The sequence below is a fragment of the Dipodomys merriami genome, unplaced genomic scaffold (genome assembly GCF_024711535.1).
Source record: "Dipodomys merriami isolate MVZ:Mamm:240054 unplaced genomic scaffold, mDipMer1.0.p SCAF_52, whole genome shotgun sequence".
NCBI lineage: Eukaryota > Metazoa > Chordata > Mammalia > Rodentia > Heteromyidae > Dipodomys > Dipodomys merriami.
This window is the reverse complement of record NW_027206091.1, coordinates 3,161,959-3,185,448: the sequence shown is the minus strand read 5'-3', so window position 1 is coordinate 3,185,448 and position 23,490 is coordinate 3,161,959. Positions and strand designations below refer to the sequence as shown.

The 23,490-nt window shown below is 48.3% G+C and overlaps 1 protein-coding gene across 3 annotated transcripts; it reads right to left on the bottom strand.

Moving 5' to 3' along the window:
- Positions 1-812: 812 nt before the first annotated feature.
- Pop4 (POP4 homolog, ribonuclease P/MRP subunit) lies at positions 813-13,389 on the bottom strand. Of its 3 annotated transcripts, XM_069998517.1 has the most exons (8): positions 13,184-13,389; positions 10,577-10,629; positions 10,352-10,453; positions 7,988-8,211; positions 7,115-7,192; positions 6,900-6,961; positions 5,913-6,014; positions 813-3,544 (listed from the first exon to the last, which is right to left on the bottom strand). In XM_069998517.1, the coding sequence occupies exons 3-8, from the start codon at positions 10,352-10,354 to the stop codon at positions 3,408-3,410; spliced, it is 606 nt and encodes a 201-aa protein (XP_069854618.1). In that variant the 5' UTR covers positions 10,355-10,453; positions 10,577-10,629; positions 13,184-13,389; the 3' UTR covers positions 813-3,407. The 3 variants fall into 3 exon arrangements, with proteins under 3 accessions (XP_069854618.1, XP_069854617.1, XP_069854616.1); XM_069998516.1 differs by lacking the exon at positions 10,352-10,453 and having other exon boundaries at positions 7,988-8,208; XM_069998515.1 differs by lacking the exon at positions 10,352-10,453 and having other exon boundaries at positions 814-3,544.
- Between the last annotated feature and the right edge of the window lie 10,101 nt (positions 13,390-23,490).

The window sequence follows — 23,490 nt, the reverse complement described above, 5'->3', positions numbered from 1 at the left end:
TCTTTGTAGATGTGAGACTGGGGCTCAAACTCAGAACCTGATGCTTTGGGTCACTGGCTAGCACTCTATCAACTGAGCCACGCCTCCAACCCCAAAATGACTGATTCTTTTTTATTTAAAAAAAGTTTATATATATATATTATATATATATATATATTTTTTTTGCCAGTCCTGGGGCTTGAACTCAGGGCCTGGGCACTGTCCCTAAGCTTCTTAGGCTTAAGGCTAGTACTATATCACCTGAGCCACATGCCACTTCCAACTTTTTCTGTGTATGTGGTACTGAGGAATTGAACCCAGGGCTTCATGCATGCTAGGCAAGCCCTCCTCTACCAGTTAGCCACATCCCCAGCCTTAATTTTAATTTCTATGTTTCTTTTTTTTTTTTGTCGGCCGTGGGGCTTGAACTCTGGGCCTGGGCATTGTCCCTTAGCTCTTCAGCTCAAGGAGAGCGCTCTACCACTTGAGCTACAGGGCCACTTCCGGTTTTCTGGTGGTTTATTGGAGATAGGAGTCTCACGGTCTCTCCTGCCCCGGCTGGCTTTGAACCGCGATCCTCAGATCTCAGCCTCCTGAGTAGCAAGGATTACAGGCGTGAGCCACCAGCGCCCAGCTTTTCTATGTTTCTTTTGGTCTTATTTTTGGTCCAAGATTAGCACTTGAACTCACTACCTGATGCTTTCACTCATTAGCTAGTGCTCTACCATCCACGCCGTGCGTCCACCCCCTTCCTGTGTTCAAGGTGCTTATTTTACCAAGGACCCAGGAACTGGGAAGGTGGTGGTGGTTGCTCATGGTTGCCAAATTATGGGAAGCAAGACCCCAGAGGAGGGAGTCATTATTATTATTTTGGTACAGGTCCTAGAGTTTGAATTCAGGGCCTGGGTGTGCCCCTGAGCTTTTCTTTTCAAAGCTAGTCCTCCAACACTTGAGCCACAGCTCCCCTTCTGAGGTTTTGGTGGTTTGAGATCTGAGTCTCACAGACTTTCCTGCCTGGGCTGGCTTTGCACCATGATCCTCAGATCTCAGCCTCCTGAGTAGCTGGGATGACAGGTGTGGGCCTCAATGCCTGGTGCTTGAATTCTTGGGCTCTGGAAGTCCAAGACTTGAAAGACAATACTTGGGGAGATCAAGGGAGACAACAATGAGTGTCTGGCGAGAAACTGATTTTTCTTGGAACTTGGCATTTGCTTACTTTAAATCTGATTTTTAGGCAAACTCCGTTAGGGTAGCCTGGGGCCATGCTGAGGAAAAAGATTGCCAGAGAGATTTTAAATGATTTTAGGTATCTATTAGTATCCGCATAATAGACCTAGGTAGTCTTTAGCCAATAATGTTCCCAAGGGAAGTGTAACAGAGAAAGAACAGAAATTTTCTCCTTCTACTTCATTTTTCTTTTTTAGGTAGTGTCAGAAAGTCTCTATGTTGGCCTCCTAAGTAGCTATTACAGGCAGGAACCTCAACACCCAGTCTAACACAAATTGGTCAGGCCAGATGCTGGTGGCTCCTGCCTGTCATCCTAACTACTCAGGAGGCTGAAATCTGAGGACTGAAGCTAGCCTGGGCTAGAAAGAGTCCATGAGACTCTTATCTCCAATGAACCAGCAAAAAGCTTTGGCTCCAGTAGAATGCCAGCCTTGAGTGGAAAAAGCTCAGGGATGGTGCCCAGGCCAGGAGTTCAAGTCCCAGTACTGTACAAAAACAAACAAACAAATGAAACCAAAAACAAAGAGGAAACTCATCTTTATCAGAGATGTGGGAAAGTGAGGACATTGCTGTCTTATGTGGCTAGAGACTACCATTATCTTTTTATTTTATTTTTTGGTCAGTTGTGGGGCTTGAACTCTGGGCCTGGGCACTGTCCCTGCGCTCTTCAGCTCAAGGTGAGCGCTCTCCCGGTTTTCTAGTGGTTTATTGGAGATAAGAGTCTCACGGACTCAGGCTGGCTTTGAAGACCACCATTATCTTTGAACAAAGCTGAGGTCTGTCTACGCTGGCTTTGCTCAGGGGTGACAGATTGGATGGTAGGTGGGCACTGGTGGCTCACCCTTGTAATCCTAGCTATTCAGGAGGCTGAGATCTGAGGATTGTGATTCAAAGAGAGCCGGGGCAGGAAAGTGCTTGAGACTCTTATCTTCAATGAACCACCAGAAAACTGGCAGTGGAGCTATGGCTCCAAGTGGTAGACTGCTAGCGTTGAGTGAAAAAGCTCAGGGACAGAACCACTAGGCCCCAAGTTCAAACCCTACAACTGACCCCCAAAAAAGATGGGATGTTGTGTGTGTGTGGAGCTCGCCTCTGCCTGTCCTTCACAGCTCAAGAAGAATTAACAAGAATGTTATTGACTCTAATTTTAATTTGTCTAGCACTCTTGTTAATGGTATCTATTTAAGATATCCATTCAAGGCCCTTGGGGTTAATTAAATGGACGATTCCAAATCCATTTCTATTAGAACCCCTTCTCTTAAATTAATATTATAGACACTGAACAGATGTCTTAATGAGACATTATAGTGAAGAAATGCAAACTAAATTAACACAAAAGCCATTGTCCAGAAAGAAAGCTATTTGGCATAATTTACAGCTTTTTGGAGGCGTGTTTCATGTTTATTTTTCAGAACCTGACGGGACCAGTTATTTGGTGACCTTCTTTAGTATCCAAAGAATGGCTGACCCAGAGTCCCACATCTGCACTCACAGGCCAGAGCGTGGAGCTGGAAGACTTTGGAACGCCATCTGGAGCCCATGGTCCTCAAACATCAGCCATTAGAGGCGACAGCTGGGGTCTTAGATGAGCAAGCACGTGGCCATCTTGGTCCCAGGCTGGCTTCAGTCAGGCCTCAGTGCAGCTCGGAGCCAGATGCTTTCTGCTTGCTCTTTGCCAATTAAAAAAAAATGTGTGTGTGTGTGTGTGTGTGTGCCAGTACTGGGGACTTGAACCACAGCACCACTTTCAGCTTTTTTTGCTTAATCAGAAATCAGTCGCCTGGGGTTTCCTGTCAAGGCTGACTTTGAACTGCAATCTTCAGATCTCATCCTCCTGAGTAGCTAGGATTATAGGTATGAGCCATGGTGCCCAGTAGCAGTGATTTTTAATTTGCAGCTTATTTATGCCTATGAGTGCATTTTATTACTGCATGATAAACAGACTTATTCCAGAACATCTAGAAAACAGGTAAGTCTAAAGATATAAACTAACAATCCTATGCTTCGGTCAGCCAGGGTTCGTTCTTGTGATTTCTGCCTATCTTGTCTCTCTAGGGCCGTCACCCAGAAATGTCAGGTCCTGCTTCCTTCCATGCCCCCCAGGTCCCTTACAGGGTGGCACTGTGTGCAGAGGTCTGTAACCCGATCTCCTCACGGAAAGCTGGGGCAGCCCGGGTATCAGGTCTCAGCTGCCTCCCAGTTCATAGGTCAATGGTTCCCTTGGCCTTGAACTTCTTGGCAGACCGCTCACTTGACCGCAGCTGGAATTTACTCCCATAAATGTAGGAAATAAAGCCATCGATTTCTACTGTGAACACACAGTTTAGCTTGGGGATCACTGGAAATAAAAACAAAGCAGGAAAAAGAGAGTAAGGAAAACTAGGCAGTAAATCCACTTTTATGTAGAAGGTCATTCATAAAGAAGCTATATTAGACTAAGCTGGTGGAAATCAGGGAGTCCAAAGGGTTAACAAGTCCAGGGTCACCCCACCATGAGGCCAAGTGACTGGCATTTTTAGTGAAACTGAGCAGGTAGGTTGGGTTGGTAACTCATGCCTGTAATCACAGCTACTCTGGAGGCTGAGATTTGATGAATGTGGTTCAAAGCCAACCTGGGCAGGAAAGTCCATGAAACTCTTTATCTCTAATAACCAAAAAGCTGCAAGTGGAGCTGTGGCTCAAGTGATAGAGCACCAGCCTTGAGCCAAAAGCTAAGAGACAGTACCCAGGCCCCTGAGATCAAGCTCCACTAAAAGCAAACAGGTATTGCCTGTAGGGTCAGAGGTCAGCACCAAAGTCCAGAGCTTCAAGCCACAAGAACAAGTTTTCCCATATAACTTCTTTTTTCCCTCCTCTTGGTCCAAGACCAGGTATCAAATTTGGTACCTGCTGCCACTTTCTCTCATTGGCTAGTGCTCTACCAAGCGAGCCATACCTCCAATCCTTCTCTACATAACTTCTACTCTTGCTCAAGGCTCCTTAGGCTGGGGAGGGGAGGTGTCCCCTCACTTTCTGAGGCTTGCAATGACAGCACAACACTATGCAGGACATTAGAAGGAAATGTGCAGAATTAGAGAATAGGACTGAGGTGCAGTTTGGCAGTTCCAAACCCTGGCTTCCCTCCCCAGAGAACAAACCAACCAACCAACCAACCAAAAGTGTTGAAACACAAAAAAGAGCAAATCCTGCCAACTTCTGTTTGATGACCCTGGGTTTATAGACAAGGTGGCTAGGGAAATTCAGTGGGTGGGGGAGACCCAGAAAGCCAACACAAACTGGGGATGGTCTCAGAAACCCAGGAGCAAGAACTACTTTGGACTCTTGCTGCCTCTTTAACTGCAGACCCCTGGCAGTGATGTTGGCAAGTAGAGGCCAAACAGGTGGGGCCACGCCACAGCCCCAGTAGAACTGCCCTCCCCATGATGTATTTGCAACATGTAAATCAGCCTAAGAAGCAACTGAAGCTGGGCACCTGCGGGTGGCTCACACCTGTCATCCTAGCTACTTAGGAAGCTGAGATCTGAGGATCCTGGTTCAAAGACAGCCTGGGCAAGAAGATATGAGACTCTTAATCCAATGAACCAGTACAAGCCAGAAGTGGAGTTGCGGTTTAAGTGGCAGAGTGCCATCCTTGAGTGGAAAAAGCTAAGGGACAGTGCCCAGGCTGAGTTTAAGCCCCAGTACACATGTGTGTGTGTACACACACACACACACACACACACACACACACACACACACACACACACACACACACACACACACACACACACACACACACACACACACACACACACGCCACTTAAAAGATGTTTTTGCTGTGTCCTTGAATGAATTAGTAGTCCTCCAACTTTGAGTCGGTGCCCTTTGATCTGAGCTTTTCTCTGCTGCCCGCAAATTTGCAATCACCGTGGGCTCCAAGAGAGACCAGGTTCACAGATCGCCACCTTGTGTGGAAGGCAAACTGCCCCTCACACAAGCAGCAGTGTCTTCTTTTCACCTCAAAACAACCAAGAGCTCAGATGCCCATCTCGTTCCTGTTCTGTTCCAGTAACAAAGTAATAACTTCCCCAGAACTATTCCAAGGACAGACTGAGCTCATGATCGACCAGGCCACACCTGTGACTTGTGGTTGTTTTAGCTCTGCATGCCTTTCTCACTCTCTGCCCCCCAATTCTCCCTACTGAACCTGAAACCAATGTGTGCACCCCTGAAGATGGCTGAAGATGAACTGAAGTGCTGTCTTTCCTGGCTGCCACAGAACAAATCTCCTTTCTCTGCCCTTTACCAAGACTCTTTGACATATGTGGGTGAACGACTAGATCTAATGTGGACTCCTGAATTATGGGGCTTGGGGCCTTAAAAAACCAAGTTTCAGCTTGGTGCTGGTGGCTCATGCCTGTAATCCTCACTACTCAGGAGGCTGAGATCTGAGGATCAAGGTTTGAAGCCAGCCCAGGCAGGAAAATCAGTGAAACTTATCTCCAATGAACCATCCCCAAACAAGAAATGGAGCTGTGGCTCAGTGGCAGGACAGTAGCCTTGAGCAAAAAGGGCTTAGGGACAACCCTGGCCTTGAATTCAAGCCTCACAACAGACAATAAAAAAAACAAAACACCAGTTTCATTAGCCAGCCCACCCTGCTGTCCGTGGAGGGCCCAGGCATCAGGGAAAGGGATGAGGCAGCCTGGGGAGCCCCAGCCATGCACCTTTGAGCTGATCCTCTCTGGTGATGATCTTGAACACATGTTTCGTCTCCTGGAGTAGGATTCCGGTCAGGCCCACGTAAGAGGGGCACTTGGACTTTGTCACTGCAAAGGAGAAAGGCAGAGGTGGTGATGTTTGGCCTTGGAGAAGAGCCCAGATAGTGGACACTCCACAACTGCTTCCTGTCCCTTGTCCTGAAGCTTGGCAACTGCAGCTGTCCTTCCTTCCTTCCTTCCTTTCGTTTTGGAGCTTGAACTCAGGGCCTGGGTGTTATCCTTTAGCTTTTTTTCCCCCCTTAATGCTGGTGCTCTCCCACCTGGGCTACAGCTCTACCTCTGGCTTTTTGGTGGTTCACTGGAGAGAAGAGTCTCATGGACTTTCCTGCATGGGCTGGCTCTGAACTGCGATCCTCAGATCTCAGCCTCCTGAGCAGCTAGGATGACAGGCGTGATCACTGGCGTCCAGCTTCGCTGTTCTTATGAGGTATCTGGGGGGGGGGGGTGTCACATGCCCCTCCAGCATCATCAAGGCCCAAATTTGGTTGATTGGCTAGAGTCAAAATGTCACAGGTTCTAGACAAAAAACTAAAACAACAAAACACCTGCCTGCTGGGGAGTGGTGGCTCACTCCTGTCCTCCTAGCTGCTCAGCAGACTGAGACCTGAGCATCGCACTTCCCAGCCAGGAAACTGGGCAGGAAAGTCTGTGAGACTCTGATCTCCAGTGAGCCACCATAAAACCAGAAGTGGAGAGGTGGCTTGAGTGGAAGAGCGGTAGCCTGGAGCAAGAAAGCAAAGAAACTGAGCCCAGGCCCTGGGTTCAAGCCCCAGGACCGGCAATAAAATAAAATCAATGGCCACAGCCGTCTCTGCCCTTGAGGTTGGCATCTGGAGCACCCCACAGGGAGCTCACAGGGTACAGGGAGATGTCCACGCTGCAACCCAGTAGTGAATGATTGTCTCCCGGTGACCAAAGCGCTGAACCAATTACCTGAAATGAGAGCGCCATGAAGATCTGCCTTGAGTAGCTTGGCCTGAATCATCTGTGGCTGCCTGAGAAGCAGAGAGAAAGCCTGAACTTACACTCCAGTGAGGAGGTACTGGCCGGCCCATGCTCCAGCCACACACTGCACACACACAGACAGTTTCTCAGGCTGCATTCACAATGACCCCATCTCTACTATAAGGCTCAGAAATGCAACTCACGTATCTGGCCTCAGACCATTGCACAGGTCCCGGATGTACTGTTTCCAGAGCTCATGCAGAGGGAGAAAAAGGTTGTACCTATGAGAAGTCAGACATGGGCAGAAGGTTAAACAGGAGCATGGGGTCTACCTGAGGAATGGCGGTCTGGGGGACACTGGGTGGGGCAGGAAGTCTGAATAAAACTGAACACCTTCACCTCCTGAACCTCGACTGTCCCCGTTGCTACAAATGTTGAGAGGCTGAGATTCTGCTCTCCAGAAGAGTTAGCCGTGACCCCTCTCTGCCCTCCACTCTTTTCCATTGTCTTAGATGCAGTCCTGATGGCTAGAGTGCAGGCAGCCATCTGGGTCCATGAGGAAAAGCTCTAAAGGCGACGTGGCCATGGGCACTGCCCCCCAGCCCAGGTGCTGGTCATGTGGAATGGTTTCAAGAGAGAAATGAGTCTTAATCTTGCTTAAGTCATTAGCATGAGACTTTTTAATATTTTTTGATGCCAATCTTGGGGCTTGAACTCAGGGCCTGGGCACTGTCCGTTAGCTTTTTCCCTCAAGGCTAGTGCTGTGCCACTTGAGCCACGGTTCTACTTCTGGCTTTTTGGTGGTTCACTGGAGGTGAAGAGTCTCACAGACTTTCCTGACTAGGTGGCTTCAAGCAGCGATCTTCAGATCTCAGCCTAGTGAGTAGCCAGGATTACAGACACGAGCCACCGACAGGCACCCACTTTGTCCCTGGTGGGAACCCAACGCTGAGTAGTCCATGGCATTAGGCCAAGCCCAGCAGAATTGGTGAAGGACGGCTGCCCCCTTGTGGCTGATGGAGGAGAGGGGCCCGTGGGCTTCAGCAGGGCGGGAGGGCCAGGAGAGGAGAGCTTACCTTTGCTGCTCTGGTTTGATATCAAACAGCCGCAGGCTCCGCCTCTGCCGGGCAGAGAGGCCTTTCGATCTCTTCTTCTTCTCCCTTTGCTTTCGGCGAGTGAAATATTCCAGGACCACAGCCTTGCGCTGCAGCTGGTCCTCACAGAGCTGCTGCCTCATGTGGGGGACACTCCGCTTCAGGAAGGCCTTTACGAAGGCCTCTGCCCGCTGCGCTCCTAGCTGCTGTAAGGGGACATGGTGGGGTACTCATGGCCTCCCCACTCCTGAAAGCCAGTGCCTTTGCTGACCTGTCATCTACTCAGCAAGCCTCACCAGTTTTCCTGCTGCCAAGCCAGGAACTGTAACTCAAACCTGACATCCTAGCTACTCAGGAGGCTAAGATCTGAGGATCATGATTCAAAGCCAGGAAAGTCCATGAGACTCCTTTTTTAATTTTTTGGCCAGTTGTGGTGATTGAACTCAGGGCCTGGACGTATCCCTGAACTTCTTTTGCTCTACCACTTTAAGCCACAGCTCCAGGTCTAGTTTTCTGGTGGTTCACACTGGAGATAAGAGTCTCATGGACTTTCTTGCCTGGGCTGGCTTTGAACTTCAATCCTTAGATCTCAGCCTTCTGAGTAGCTAGGATTACAGTGTGAGTCACCAGCACCTGGCCCAGGAGACTCATATCTCTAATGAGCCAGCAAGTAAGTGGAAAGTGGAGGTGTGGCTCAAGTGGTAGAATGCCAATCTTGAATGAAAAAGCTAAGCAAGAGCAGGAGGCCCTGAGTTCAAGCCCCACTATGGGCACAAAAGAAGCATGACACGGCAGTGTCAAGTTACTCTGAAGGAACATAGGCCGTAGGGACTTCGGGGTAATTCTGGAAAAACTCCAAGTGTTTCTAGGTGTGTGTGTGTGTGTGTGTGTGTGTGTGTGTGTGTGTGTGTGTGTGTGTGTGTGTGTGTGTGTGTGTGTGTGTGTGTGTGTGTGTGTGTGTGTGTGTGTGTGTGTGTGTGTGTGTGTGTGTGTGTGTGTGTGTTTTAATTCTGGAAAAACTCCAAGTGTTTCTAGGTGTGTGTGTGTGTTAATTCTGGAAAAACTCCAAGTGTTTCTAGGTGTGTGTGTGTGTGTGTGTGTGTGTGTGTGTGTTTAAATCGGTTGTGGGGCTTGAACTCAGGGCCTGGGTACTGTCCCTGAACTTTTTTTGCTCAAGACTAGCACTCTACCATTTTGAGCCACAGCTCCATTTCCAGTTTTCTGGTGGTTCACTGGTGATAACCATGATCCTCAAATATTAGCTTCCTGAGTTACTAGGATTACAGATTTGAGCCTTTTTTTTTGTTTTTCCTGATCCTTGGGCTTGAACTTTTTTTTTCTCTCAAGGTTAGTGCTAGAGCACTTGAACCACAGCTTCACAAGCACCACAATTCCTTTAGATGCTAAAGAAAAAGGAATTCCTTCCCATCATTATCGATGCAGGAAGACAATTAGATTCTTTTAAATAGTTGTGATTTTTCTTTCATGGAGAGGCAAAATGAAGATACATTGGTCTTTTAAAAATTTCTCGTTTGGGCTGGGAAGGTGACTCAGTGGTAGAGTGTTTGCCTCGCGTGCATGAAGCCCTGGGTTCCATTCCTCAGCACCACATAAGCAGAAAAAGCCAGAAGTGGCACTGTGGCTCAAGTGGTAGAGCACTAGCCTTGAGCTGAAGAGCTGAGGGACAGCGCCCAGTCCCAGAGTTCAGGCCCCACAACCGACACACACACAAAAATCTCTCTTCTTCCCCTCCCCCTCATTACTGGGCTTAGACTCAGGGTCTCATGCTCGCCCTTAGTTTTTTCACTCAAGGTTAGACTTTCCTGCCTGGACTGATTTTGAACCAGGAGCTCTAGATTCGGTTTCCTGAGTAACTAGGATGACAGGTATGATTTACTATAATCTTCTCAGATCTTGTTTGCAAGGCTACAATGTGATGTGAGCCACAGGAGGACCTCTGCCCAAGGGACAGAGTACAGTCCACTGACAGAAATGTATGTGTGTGTGTGTGTGTATGTGTATGCTACTATTGGGTCTTGACTTCAGAGCCTTAATACCAGCACCAGAGTTTTTTCTGCTCAAGGGTAATACTCTATCACTCAAGTCACAGCTCTGCTTCTAGCATTTTGGTGGTTTGCTGGAGATTAAGACTCTTAAGGACTTTCCTACGCTGGCTGGCTTTGAACCATGATCCTCAGATCTCAGCTTCCTAAATAGCTAGGTTTACAGGAATGAATACAAGTACCCAGCTTGCACTGAGAGATTTTGACTGGGGGTCTTCCTCACGAAGCAAGGGGGCATCATGTTCATTAGGTTTAAGATGAATACAGTTTGGTGTTCCCTTACCATGGAAGGCCAAGTTCATCAGAGCTGACTTTGGCACAATAGGACAGGAAGCTGGCAAGGGGGAGAAAGTCAGCCCACTTGAACTGGGCGGAGCGAAGCTATCTATAAGAAAGATGAGGAAATGACCTGGGAAAGGGCAGATAAGCCAGTACTAGAGGCTTGCACAACACCAAGTCACACTGGCATCACCTGTGTTGCTCCTACACCTCCTGCCCAGAACTGTACCTGCACATCATATTTTTCAGCCTCTTCCTGAGAAAGGGCATGGTAGATCATACCTGGAATGTTGAAAGAAAAAAAATACAATCATTTCCTGTTGGGCATAGGCATGGCATTCAAGGGTTTTCTAGTCATAAAGGCAGCTACATTCAGAGATTCAGTGTAAAAAAAAAAAAGGTTGAGAATTAGGCTAGTATGAAGTGTAAAACTTCAGCTAGGTGCTGGTGGCTCACACGTATAATCTTAAGCTACTCAAAGGACGCTGAAATCTGAGGATCACGATGCAAAGTCAGCCCAAGCAAAAAGTCTATGAGACTCTTATCTCCAATTAATCACTAAAAAGCTGGAAGTGGAGCTGTGGCTCAGAGTGCTATCCTTGAGTTGAAAAAGCTCAGAGACAGTGCCCAGGCCCTAGTTCAAGCTCCAGGCCCTGTGCTCAAGTCCCAAGTGTGTGTGTGTGTGTGTGTGTGCACGAGTGTGCACACCTACACCCAGCCATATAGTAATAGCCTTGAGCCATAAAGCTAAGAGAGTGGCCAGATCCCGAGTTCAAGTTCAGCATTAGCAGAAAAACAACAAAAAAGGAAATAACAAAAAAAGTTTTCCACATTTTAGTATCCATAAAATTGGAAGAGAGCAGTGTGCCCATGGTTCATGCCTGTAATCCTAACTACTCAGGAAGCTAAGATCTGAGGGTCATGGTTTAAAACAGTCCAGGAAGGAAAAGTCTGTGAGACTTATCTCCAACTAACCACCAGGAAACCAGAAGTGGCACTGTGGCTCAAATGGTAGAGCGCTTGCCTTGAACTGAAGAGCTGAGGGACAGCACCCAGGTCCAGAAATCAAGCCCGACCAAAAAAATAAAAAATAAAAAAAAATTGGAAGACATATAACCGAACTGTTAAAATACAATAATTTTCCTTTAGACTCTAAATATAAACAATCAGATGTCAAGAACTCTATAAACTAGAATTCTATACTGTTTTTCTTCTAGGTTCTGAAGGAAAGAATCATGGTGGTGGTTTTAGCGAGAGCATATGGCTATGAGTAGAGGAAGAATGGGAACAAAGGCCTAGTTTAAAGGCCAGTGATAAGAAATTTTAGCTCACAAGTCAGTCTATAAATGTCATTCCTGTTGGCTTGTGCTAGTAATAATCCCTAGTGTTTATTTGATCACACAAACCAACATGATTATAAGTTTTATATACAAGATCTAGCTGTCTCCCAAATGCAAGATGAGGCCTCCAATTGGAGAGAAAATGAGCTGAGCTCATGCTTGTAATCCTAGCTACTCAGGAGGGTGAGATCTGAGCACTACAATTTGAAGCCAGCCCAGGTAAGGAAGTCCATGAGAGGCTCATCTCCAATTAACCAGCAAAAAGCTAGAAGTGAGCTGTGGCTAAAGTGGTAGAGCATCAGAGTCGAGTGAAAAAGCTCAGGGACAAGCACAGAGGTAGGTTCTGAGTTCAAGCCCCAAATTAGGGACAGAAAAAAAAAAAAAGAGCCTAGGATCTCAGGGGCTGTGTCAGATGCCTAGGTTGGAGTGGGAGATTTTGCTGCAACATTACACATATAATGGTTGTTGAACGCTTATTGCTTGCCAGGCCAGTTGATTAAAATCTACATTAGGTATTTTAAAAAATCTCATTACATTTTCTATACAATCCTTCAGATTAGGCTGGAGTTCAGATGTGTTGGGATGCTAGATCACTGCAAGGAGGGTGAGCTGGGGTGTAATCTACCCATTTTTACAGATCCTACACTCCCTTGCTTACCATAGCTGGGCTGCTAGCTTCCCTGAAAGTCTAAGCAGGACTGACATCAGAAGCAAGGGTGGAAAGCCGGGTTGAGGGATGCAGGCAAAGCCTTGAATGCCCCTTCTCCAGCACCAATGAGCAGACCCGGGGAAAGCACTTCAGCAGACATCTCTGCCCATCTGAGAGACTGAGCCAGGTCAAACTGCACTCCGGGGCTGTTTCTTTCCTTTTTTCGGGTGTGTGTGGTGTGGTGCGATGTGGTGTGCCAGTTCTGGGGCTTGAACTCAGGGCCCTGTCCCTGTCCCTGAGCTTTCCACTCAAGGTTTGTTCTCTACCACAGCTCCACTTCTGGCTTTTTTGGTGGTTTCTTAGAGATGAGTCCTGCAGATTTTTCCTGCCCGGGCTGGTTTCGAACCCCGATCCTCAGACAGATCTCAGCCTTCTGCGTGTCTAGCTTGACAGGCGTGAGCCACCCGTGCCTGGATGGACCTGATTCTTTTTTGTTGTTGTTGGTCGTGGGGCCTGAACTCTGGGCCTGGGCGCTGTCCCTCAGCTCTTCAGCTCAAGGCTAGCGCTCTACCACTTGAGCCACAGCGCCACTGCCGGCTTTTTTCTTTTCTGCTTATGTGGTGCTGAGGAATCGAACCCAGGGCCTCACGCATGCAAGGCAAGCGCTCTACCACGGAGCCACCTTCCCAGCCCCGTGGGCCTGGTTCTTTCTGTGAGGTGGGGCGATCGGGTGGACCCAGCAGCTCCAGGCAGCCGCGATCCCCCTCATCCGACCGCACTGCGACCCGCGCGGGCACTTTCCCTCCGATCCCGGCCCCGCTGCGCGGCCTCGAGCCCCCCCACTTACTCTTCATGGTTGGGCCACTTCCGGCGCGCTCGGATGACGTCGGCCGCTGGCGTCGCTCTCTTTCCTTCGTTCGGCAGTTCTCAGCCCCCAGAAATCTTGTTTCCAAAATTGCCGCTGGAGAAGGTCCTGGAGCCCACGGCCGCGCCGCCGCTCACAAGCGCACCCACCAGGGCGGCCACGATGCCGGGGACGCGCGGCGCTCGGAGTCGGCGCCGCTCGTGACGTCACTGCCCGGCGTCGGCCCGCCGCGGGGCGCATGCGCCCTGGAGCCTACGCCTGTGGCGTCCGTTCGCGGCTCTCCTCCCGAGTCTCTCGTAGGCCCAGGCGGAGGAGCCTGCAGTGCTGGCGAGGAGCCGGGTGTAGCCAGGCGAGCCGACTCGGAGCGCTCACGGGGCGGGGGTCGGGCGCCGGAGGGACCGAGGCGGCGGGGCGGCCCGGGTTGTGCAGGTGGCGGCGGCGGCCCGGGCCCGCGCCTCCCTCCGCTGGCGCTTCGTCCAGGCCGCTGCTGCTGCGGGCCGCGGTCAGGGCTGCGGTCCCGGCTCTGCAGCCCGGCGCCTGCAAGCCTAGCTCCTCGGATCACGGTTCGAAGCCAGCCCAGGGCAGGAAATCCCATTTTTTTTTTCTTTTTTAATCTCCAGTTAACCACCAAAGCCGGAGGTGGAGCTTTGGCCCAAGTGGTAGTGAACTCAAGGCGCAGGACCGGCACACCAACGAGTAGTGATAAGTAATGAAGACTAGGCAACAAAAATGAACCTAATAGTTACTTTCCACAGCCTTCAAGAACAACCTTATCCCTTTAAAGCGGTGGGAAAGGCCTTAAGCCAACTCACAAAATTAGTGACTAGCAGAAACTGTGTGTGTGTGTGTGTGTGTGTGTGTGTGTGTGTGTGTGCCGGTCCTGGAACTTGAGCTCAGGGCCTGGGCACTGCCCCTTGAGGTGATACCCCCTATCAGAAGTAGGGCACCAAAGCAGGAAGTCCTTCCTCCTGATGTCTAGCCACACTCCCTCTTGCTGCAGGGAACTCATCCTCTCCCCTGAGCCCTCCTCCCTTGGGAGAGAAGCTCCCAAGTGTACCCCAACTAACGTTATCCATCATTTTCCCTTTGAACTGCCGACAAAGGACTCGGAGAAAATTAAGGAGTTAGACAGGTTAAGGGTGGTAAATAAAAGTGAAACTCAGAAAGAGCCAGGAAACCTGGAGGGTAGTGTGATCGAGAAGATGATAAGTAAGAAGTTCGGAATGTATTGTGATAAAGGTCAGCTAGACCCTTATCAGGAATGAGACAAAGGGGAAGTCTGGAAATGTAACTTTTGCTTCTATGACGCATTGCTTTGTTGATCGAAATTGTAATTGTTATTTGTAATCACTAACTGCTAGCTCTGCTTCTGTAAGCCTGCTTGCTATCCTGCCACCTGTGAGTAACCTGCCTGCTGCCCCTTTAAAACCCTGCCGCTAGGGAGCTTGGTGGCTGGTCTTCACTGTCTTGGTATACTGATGGTCAGACGCTGCAGCTAATAAAGGTTCCTAGGCTTATTGACTAAGTGTTGGTGACTCCTTTAGTTCAAGTCCCACCGACCCAGGGAAGTTGGAATACTTCATCCCTGAGCTCTTTTTGCTCAAGTCTAGTTAGCCACAACACCGCTTCTGGTTTTTTTGGTAGTTAATTGGGGGATAGGATTTTTCTGCCCAATCTGGCTTTGAACTATGATCCTCAGATCTCAGCCTCCTGAGTAGCTAGAATTACAAAAGTGAGCCACTGGTCCTTAGCAGCTTTATTGTTGTTGTTGTTGTTGTTAATCACGTAGTTGTACAAAGGGGTTCTGTAAGCATTATTCCCACTTTTGGTCCTCAGCTCCACCCAGACCTGAGCTCCTCTCAGCCTTGGAGTTCCTGCCATACAGCTGGCCCCTCCCTCTCTCCCACCAGACCCACCTGAGCCCCCATCTACCTCACATCCTGCTCCAGTCCCTCCTGCTACCTGGATAGGGACGGGTGCCATGTGCTCCCCCTCCAGGGAAAATATGGCTCCTCTAATAAACCTTGTAATAATCTTTCTCCTGTGCCTGCCAGCTTCTGCATGTTCCCCTGGGATGGATGTGATGGATCCTTATGGGGCTTGAACTCTGGGCCCGGGCACTGTCCCTCAGCTCTTCAGCTCAAGGCTAACGCCCTATCACTTGAGCTACAGCGTTACTTCGGTTTTCTGGTGGTTTATTGGAGAGAAAAGTCTCACGGACTTTCCTGCCCAGGCTCTCTATGAACTGTGATCCTCAGATCTCAGCCTCCTTAGTAGCTAGGATTACAGGCATGAGCCACTGGCACCCGGCTTAGAAAGCATCTTGAGCACCGTTATCCATCCTTTGTTCTCAGTCATCCTCCTCCATCCCTACCCTCAAGTTATGCGGTTCCATTTCTGCATGGTTTACATGTAATACAGTGACCATTTACTCACCCTACCTCCCATTTCTGTGCCCTTTCTCATTACCCCCACCCCCACAGCAATTTTTTTTGTGTGTGTGTGTTAATTGTGAGGTTTGAACGTAGGGCCTGAGCACTATCCCTGAACTCTTTTGTTCAAGGCTAGTGCTGTACCACTTTGAGCCACAGATCCACTTCTGGTTTTTGAGTGGTTAATTGGAGGTAAGAGTCTCACAGGGACTTTTCTGTCTAGGCTGCGATCTTGAGGTCTCAACTTCTTGAGTAGCTAGGATTCCAGATGTGAGCCACAGGTGCCCATCCCCAGCAACTTTTGAGACAGGGCCTCTCCATGCAGCTCAAGCTGACCTTGATCTTTAAATGCTGCAATTTCAGGAATGTGCTGCCCTACTCAGCTCATAAAGTATTACAGAATCTCAAAATTGTGCCTGTCAGCATGAAGGCTCTGGGGAAAGGTCCAAGTGTGACCAAAAGGCATAGCTCAACCCTATCAGGAGTGTCTAAGGGCAGAGTTCTGTCCATCATTTCTGCTGGGTGATGGGAGGGAGAGAGAACAATATGGTGCCTGTATACGAAGTTGGTGATTGTTAAGTTTTAGTACGACGTAAACGTTTAAAAAGGGGAAGATGAAAAGATTATTATAAAGGTGACATACAGAAGGGTTGTAGTTATATAAGTAAGGTAAAGTTAATTTCTTTTTGGAAAATGTCACCCCTTCCCTCGTTCTCTCCCAGTTTTCCCCTTCCATTGCCCCCTCCCCCAAGTTGTAGAGTTCATTTTCTACACAGTGTCTAGTGTGTACCACTGCTGCATTTGTGTTCACCAAGTTGCTTTTCTTTTTCTTGTAATCTTCCTGGGGGTTGGAGTCACAGCCTGATGAGTATTATACCTCCTCAGCTATGTCTAGCCCTGCAGATTTTGTTTTCATTGGAGCTGTAGGTCATTCAGGCTGTTATGTTGATAACTGGAGAAGAATTTCATATATAACCCCCCCAAGTAAGCTTTAAAGCTGGGTGCTGGCAGCTCATGCCTGTAAATCTAGTTACTCAGGAGGCTGAAATCTGAGGATTGTAGTACAAAGTCAGCCCAAGCACACAAATCGGAGAGACTCTTATCTCCAATGAACCAGCCAAAAGCTGGAAGTAGAGCTGTGGCTTAAGTGGTAGAAGACCAGCTTTGAGCAGAAAAGTGAAGCAAAAGCACAAGGCTCAGAGTTTAAGTCTTAGAACTGGCTTGTGCACACACACACATGCACGTACACACATATATATACACACACAGGTACAAAGCCTCAAGCTTCAACTATCGGCATAAGTGCCTGTCTGAAAATCAGTCTCCTAAGTAACCTAACTTTTTTGTTGGTTGTGGGGCTTGTATTCACAGCCTGGGCCCTGTCCATGAGCTTTTGTGAACAAGACTGGTACTCTACTACTTGAGCCACAGCTCTACTTTTGGATTTTATGCTTAATTGGATATGAATGTCATGGAATTTCCTGCCCAGGCTGGCTTCAAACTTGGATCCTCAGATCTCAGCCTCCTGATTGAATGGTTCCTGAATGGCTAAGATTACAGGCATGAGCTTCCAGTGCCCAGCCTCTAACTTCCTTTTATCTAATAACTTCTGACAGGATAGCAGGAAAACTTCCTGTTCCTGTCCACTTTCAGATGAAAGGGAAACATTTCCAGCAGCATTTCCTGTGATTGTATAAGCACCATGCCTGACAGAAGAATATGGTTTGCTTTGTTTTTTGTAAATGTTGTAATCTACCAAGTTAAAGCCTCAATAATTTTATATATATTGTGTGTATACACACACACAGAGAAAGGGCCACGCCCCTCTGATTTGGCATGGACAGTGGGAAATGCCAGGAGGAAAGAGTGGCAGCAGAGGATGGGGGATAGGCATGTCAGCCTTCTATATCTGTGTTTTTGTTTTTCAGTCCTGGGCCATTATCCCTTAGCTTTGTACCTCTTGAGCTACACCTCCACTTCCAACTTTGGTAGTTAATTGGAGGTAAAGGTAGATTTTCTTGTCTGGCCTGGCTTCAAACTGGGATCCTCAGATCTCAGCCTCCTATGTAGCTAGGTACAGGTATGAGACACCAACACCCCGCTTATAAGGACACACACACACACACACACACACACACACACACACACACACTGTGTAGGCACTGTCCCTGAGCATTTTTTGCTCAAGGCTAGAGCTCTACCACTTGAGCCTCAGCTCTACTTCCAGTGATTTTTTGGCGTGATTAATTGGAGATAAGACTGTCACAGACTTTCCTGCCCCAGCTGTCCTCAAACCAGGATCTTCAGATTTCAGCCTCCTTACTAGCTATGACTATAGGCTTGAGCCACCGGCACCCAGTGGATAAGGTGGCTTTTGAGTCCTGTAGAACTGGCTTTCCCAGTTATTTGGTCATTTAGAGAGTGAGGTTATTGGCATTTGTTTTGTGTTAGTTTACATACATCTTCCATCACCCCAGGTTCTTGAACTGTTAGTATGCAGTGTTATACCTTTTTTTTTTCTTTTTTTTTTCTTCTTTCTTTTTTTTTTTTTTTTTTTTTTGGGTCTGGTCGTGGGGCCTGAACTCTGGGCCTGGGCGCTGTCCCTCAGCTCTTCAGCTCAAGGCTAGCACTCTACCACTTGAGCTACAGCACCACTTCTGGCTTTTTTCTTATGTGGTGCTGAGGAATCGAACCCAGGGCCTCGAGCATGCAAGGCAAGTGCTCTACCACTGAGCCACCTTCCCAGCCCTGTTATACCTTTTTGTTGTTGGTTGTAGGGCTTGAACTTAGAGCCTGGGCACTGTCTCTGAGCCTCTTTGTGCTCAAGACACTGGAGACACATGGCCACTTCCAGGTTTTGAGTGGTTTATTGGAGATAAGAGCCTCATGGAACATTTCTGCCTGGGATGCCTTCAAACCACAATCCTCAGATTGTAGCTAGGATTACAGGTGCGCCTAGCCCAGTACCTCTTTCAGCCACTAGATGGCAGAAGAGCAGCACACATGTCCTGGTCTGGTCCTTTTCTATTTCCTCCCCTCCCTTTTGCTCACCCCCCTTGTCTGCGGGTTTTTTTTTTTTTTTTTCTCCTCCAAGGCCTGTCAAGAATCTGGTTTTCCTGACACTTTAAAGAATCACCAACTTGTGAGTGGAAGCTGTGGACACCCAGGAGCTGACTCATTTCTCTATAAACAATGTAACTGGATTTCGATCAACACCTCCAGAGCAGGCAGGTGTGAAGCCAGTGGCTTAAATAAAATAGAGGTTAAAAGGAGAGAGAAATTAGGACTCTGCAGGGAAGAGACTTGATTGCAGATGACATTCAGACACTGATGGCCTGTCATCCAGGTAGAAGGGAGGAGGAGGAGGAGGAGAAGCCCTTCCAGAAGGCAGGATTTGTGGGTGGATTGTAATCTGTGACAAGAAAGGGTTACTTTGAAGAAAGCTATGGATTGGTTTGAACTCTTTTTTTTTGGTCTGGGGCCTGGGCGCTGTCCCTCAGCTCTTTAGCTCAAGGTGAGCACTCTGCCACTTGAGCCACAGCGCCACTTCCGGTTTTCTGGTGGTTAATTGGAGATAAGAGTCTCATGGACTTTCCTGCCAGGGCTGCCTTTGAACCCCGATCCTCAGATCTCAGCCTCCTGAGTAGCTAGGATTATAGATGTGAACCATTATAGATGTGAACCACCAGAGCCAGGCTTCAAACATTTTTTGAATTTTTGTGCCAGTACTGGAGCTTGAATTCAGGGCCTGAGCACTATCCCTTAGCTTTTTTACTCAAGGCTGGTGTTCTACTACTTAAACCACAGCTCCATGTTTGGCTTTCTTTCCTTTTCTTCTTTCTTTCCCTCCCTCCCTCCCTCCCTCCCTCCCTCCCTCCCTCCCTCCCTTCCTTCCTTTCTTCCTTTCTTCCTTCCTTCTTTTCTTTCTTTTTTTTTTTTTGTCAGTCATGGGGCTTGAATTCTGGCCTGATTGCTGTCCCAGCACTCTTCAGCTCAAGGTGAGCACTCTACCACTTGAGCTACAGCGCCACTTCCGGTTTTCTGGTGGTTTATTGGAGATAAGAATTTCACGGACTTTCCTGCTCGGGCTGGCTTTGAACCGATATCCTCAGATCTCAGCCTCCGGAGTAGCTAGGATTACAGGTGTGAGCCACCGGTGCCTGGCTTCTTTCTTTCTTCCTTCCTTCTTTCCTTCCCTTTCTCCCTCCTTCCCTCCCTCCCTCCCTTCCTTCCTTCCATCTTTCTCTTTCTTTCTTTCTTTCTTTCTTTCTTTCTTTCTTTCTTTCTTTCTTTCTTTCTTTCTTTCTTTCTTTCTCTCTCTCTCTCTCTTTCTCTCTCTCCTTTCTTTCTTTCTTTCTTTCTTTCTTTGTCATTGGTACCCATCTGTCTTGTCTCTTGATTTATTTATTTATTTATTTTTTTGGGTCCGGTCATGGGGCCTGAACTCTGGGCCTGGGCGCTGTCCCTCAGCTCTTCAGCTCAAGGCTAACACTCTACCACTTGAGCCACAGCGCCACTTCCAGCTTTTTTCTTTTTGCTTATGTGGTGCTGAGGAATCGAACCCAGGGCCTCAGGCATGCAAAGGCAAGCGCTCTACCACTGAGCCACCTTCCCAGCCCTCTTGCTTTATTTTTGAAGGAACTCTTTTCCTCCCTTTCCCAAGGAAATGGTTTTTCCCCTGCCCAGTGACCTTGCTATTAACAATGAAAGAGACATTCATATCCAATGAATAAATAATCCAGTGCTGAACACTGATGTATGGCCATGAGCTCATGAATTTCATATGACAAGTGTCCTTTTATTTTCAGGGGTAGATTGCAGACAAAAGGGAGCTGATATTCCTTAATTAAATTGGTAGCCAGGGAGCTTTATTTATTTAGTGCCAGTACTGGGGCTTGAATTCAGGACCTGAGCACTGTGCTTGAGCTTCTTTTGCTTAAGGCTGGCTACCCCTTGAGCCCCAGCTCCACTTCCAGCTTTTTGGTGGTTCATTAGAGATAAGCGTCTCATAGACTTGCTTGGACTGACACGGAACCATGATCCTCAGGTCTCAGCATCCTAAGTAGCTGGGATTACAAGCACGGACTTCTCATGTCCAGCCATTTATTTTTGGTGATGTCTATGTTGTAACATTTATTGATGTCATCTGGGTTGGGCTACTGGATTACACCTTAATCTACACATTATGAGAAATGAGCTAAGGGGGTGAGGGGGTAGATGCAGAGGCAGAACAGATGGAAGTGTAGAATGATGGGGTCTGCACATGGGGGCTCCAGACAGCATTGTGAGAGTGTGCTCTACCCGGTGGAGCTGGACCAGGCTCAGGCAGGAAGGATGGCTTCTCACTCATGTAAACCCAGTGGCACCAAAGAAGGCTGGTCATGTTCCCTCCCTCCCTGTCTCTACCCGCCCCTCACACACACACACACACACACACACACATCTGGAGTTAGAATTCCATTAGCTGCATACAATTCCCAAGAGGTCTGCTTATCTTGGCTGGATTTAATTGGCTGGGTTTAATTTAATTTAATCCCTTTCTTGCCCCACATGGATCCCCTCTAGAGGGACTAAGTGTGGGACCCCTTCCCCCCACACCCCGCTCCTGCCCTCTGACAGGCTCTGGGTGCCAGACTCTGGCTTCCACCCTGGAATCCCCATCCTTTACCACTGAGTATCAATTTCCCCACATGCTTGCACAGCAGACCTGCTGTCAGTGCTGAGTCTCAGGACTGACCCGGCCAGAAGGGTCTGGAGAACCTTCTTCTTCTTCTTCTTCTTCTTCTTCTTCTTCTTCTTCTTCTTCTTCTTCTTCTTCTTCTTCTTCTTCTTCTTCTTCTTCTTCTTCTTCTTCTTCTTCTTCTTCTTCTTCTTCTTCTTCTTCTTCTTCTTCTTCTTCTTCTTCTTCTTCTTCTTCTTCTTCTTCTTCTTCTTCTTCTTCTTCTTCTTCTTCTTCTTCTTCTTCTTCTTCTTCTTCTTCTTCTTCTTCTTCTTCTTCTTCTTCTTCTTCTTCTTCTTCTTCTTCTTCTTCTTCTTCTTCTTCTTCTTCTTCTTCTTCTTCTTCTTCTTCTTCTTCTTCTTCTTCTTCTTCTTCTCCTTCTCCTTCTCCTTCTCCTTCTCCTTCTCCTTCTCCTTCTCCTTCTCCTTCTCCTTCTCCTTCTCCTTCTCCTCCTCCTCCTCCTCCTCCTCCTCCTCCTCCTCCTCCTCCTCCTCCTCCTCCTCCTCCTCCTCCTCCTCCTCCTCCTCCTCCTCCTCCTCCTCCTCCTCCTCCTCCTCCTCCTCCTCCTCCTCCTCCTCCTCCTCCTCCTCCTCCTCCTCCTCCTCCTCCTCCTCCTCCTCCTCCTCCTCCTCCTCCTCCTCCTCCTCCTCCTCCTCCTCCTCCTCCTCCTCCTCCTCCTCCTCCTCCTCCTCCTCCTCCTCCTCCTCCTCCTCCTCCTCCTCCTCCTCCTCCTCCTCCTCCTCCTCCTCCTCCTCCTCCTCCTCCTCCTCCTCCTCCTCCTCCTCCTCCTCCTCCTCCTCCTCCTCCTCCTCCTCCTCCTCCTCCTCCTCTTGATCAGTAGCATTGATCAGAAAAAAATCATGCCTTGTTGACTATCTTTTTGGATGGAGGTCAATGATATTGATTTTGAGAACATCAATTCTGGAATCAGGCAGGGATGAAAGGGACAGAAGGGATGATGCTGTGTGCTCACACCCTAGAGGTTTGTTCGTCCCAACCTAGTCATCCACTTCCTCAGTGGGGAGTTGCCCCCTGCTAGAACTACTGTAAAGATCATTTCTTTTGGTACCAGTATTGGAACTTGAACTCAAAGCCTTGTACTTTTGTTTGGCTTTCTTGAGCCACATCTCCACTTCCAGCCTTTTAGTATTTACTTAAAGATAAAAGTCACAGACATTCCTACCCACACTGGCTTCAAACCGTGGTCCTCAGATCTCAGCCTCCTGAGTAGCTGGGACAGGTGTGAGCCACCAGCACCAGCGTATTTTAATGCCGTTGTTCTTGGTGTCTCTGTCTTCATCTCCTTTGTTACTGCTGTGCATTAATTATAGAAAAGGGTTTCATGGTGATATTTCTATACATGTATGTAATGTAGAAATACGAATGATTTCTAATGGATTTTATTGTTCTATTTTACATGCATGTATGAAATACTTTAATGATTTTCAGCCCTCTTTTCACCTTCTTCCTCCCATTGCTGTTCCCCTCCAACAAATGGTCTCTCCCCCATTGTGTATGTAGTGTGCCCACATTGGCTTTTGAACTCAAAGCCTGGCTGCTGTCCCTTAGTTTTTTCATTGAAGGCTGGTGCTCTACCACTTGGGCTACACCTCTGGGTTTTTTTTTAACCTGGTTAAAATCTCAAGACTTTCCTGCTGGGACTGGCTTGGAACCACCATGTTCCTCAGATCTCAGCCTCTTTAGTAGCTGGGATTACAGGTGTGAGCCACCAGCACCTGCTTCTCCCCATGTTTTGATACCATGCCATTTTGTCTTTTGGGTCTAGGCTATACATTTTCTTTGTCTCCCATAAAATGGACCTGAGCAGCTTTTACCTTCATGAGAAGATTACCTTCATGATGGCTGGCTGCTTGGGTGGCATGTAGGACCGACTTGTGTGTTGAAGGCTGATCCTCTGGAGAGCACTGCTGGGAGGTGGAGGTTCTGTAGGGCAGGGCCGCTTGTGGGAAGTCATTAGGTCACTGGGGGCATGGCCTCACAGGGGACTGATGGAGCCAGCGCGGGTGGTTCACGCCTGTAATCCTGGCTACTCAGGAGACTGAGATCTGAGGATCACGGTTCAAAGCCACCCCGAGCACAAAAGTCTGTGAGACTCTTATCTCCAATAAACCACCCAG

Bases quoted from the DNA above. Each gene is read 5' to 3' on its own strand.
- Pop4 (XM_069998515.1), bottom strand. The intron at 6,015-6,899 runs GTAATTGGTTCA...TCTCCTTTGCAG, and splicing joins TCATGGCGCTCTCATTTCAG to TGACAAAGTCCAAGTGCCCC. The intron at 3,545-5,912 runs GTGCATGGCTGG...TTTTATTTCCAG, and splicing joins CAGAGAGGATCAGCTCAAAG to TGATCCCCAAGCTAAACTGT.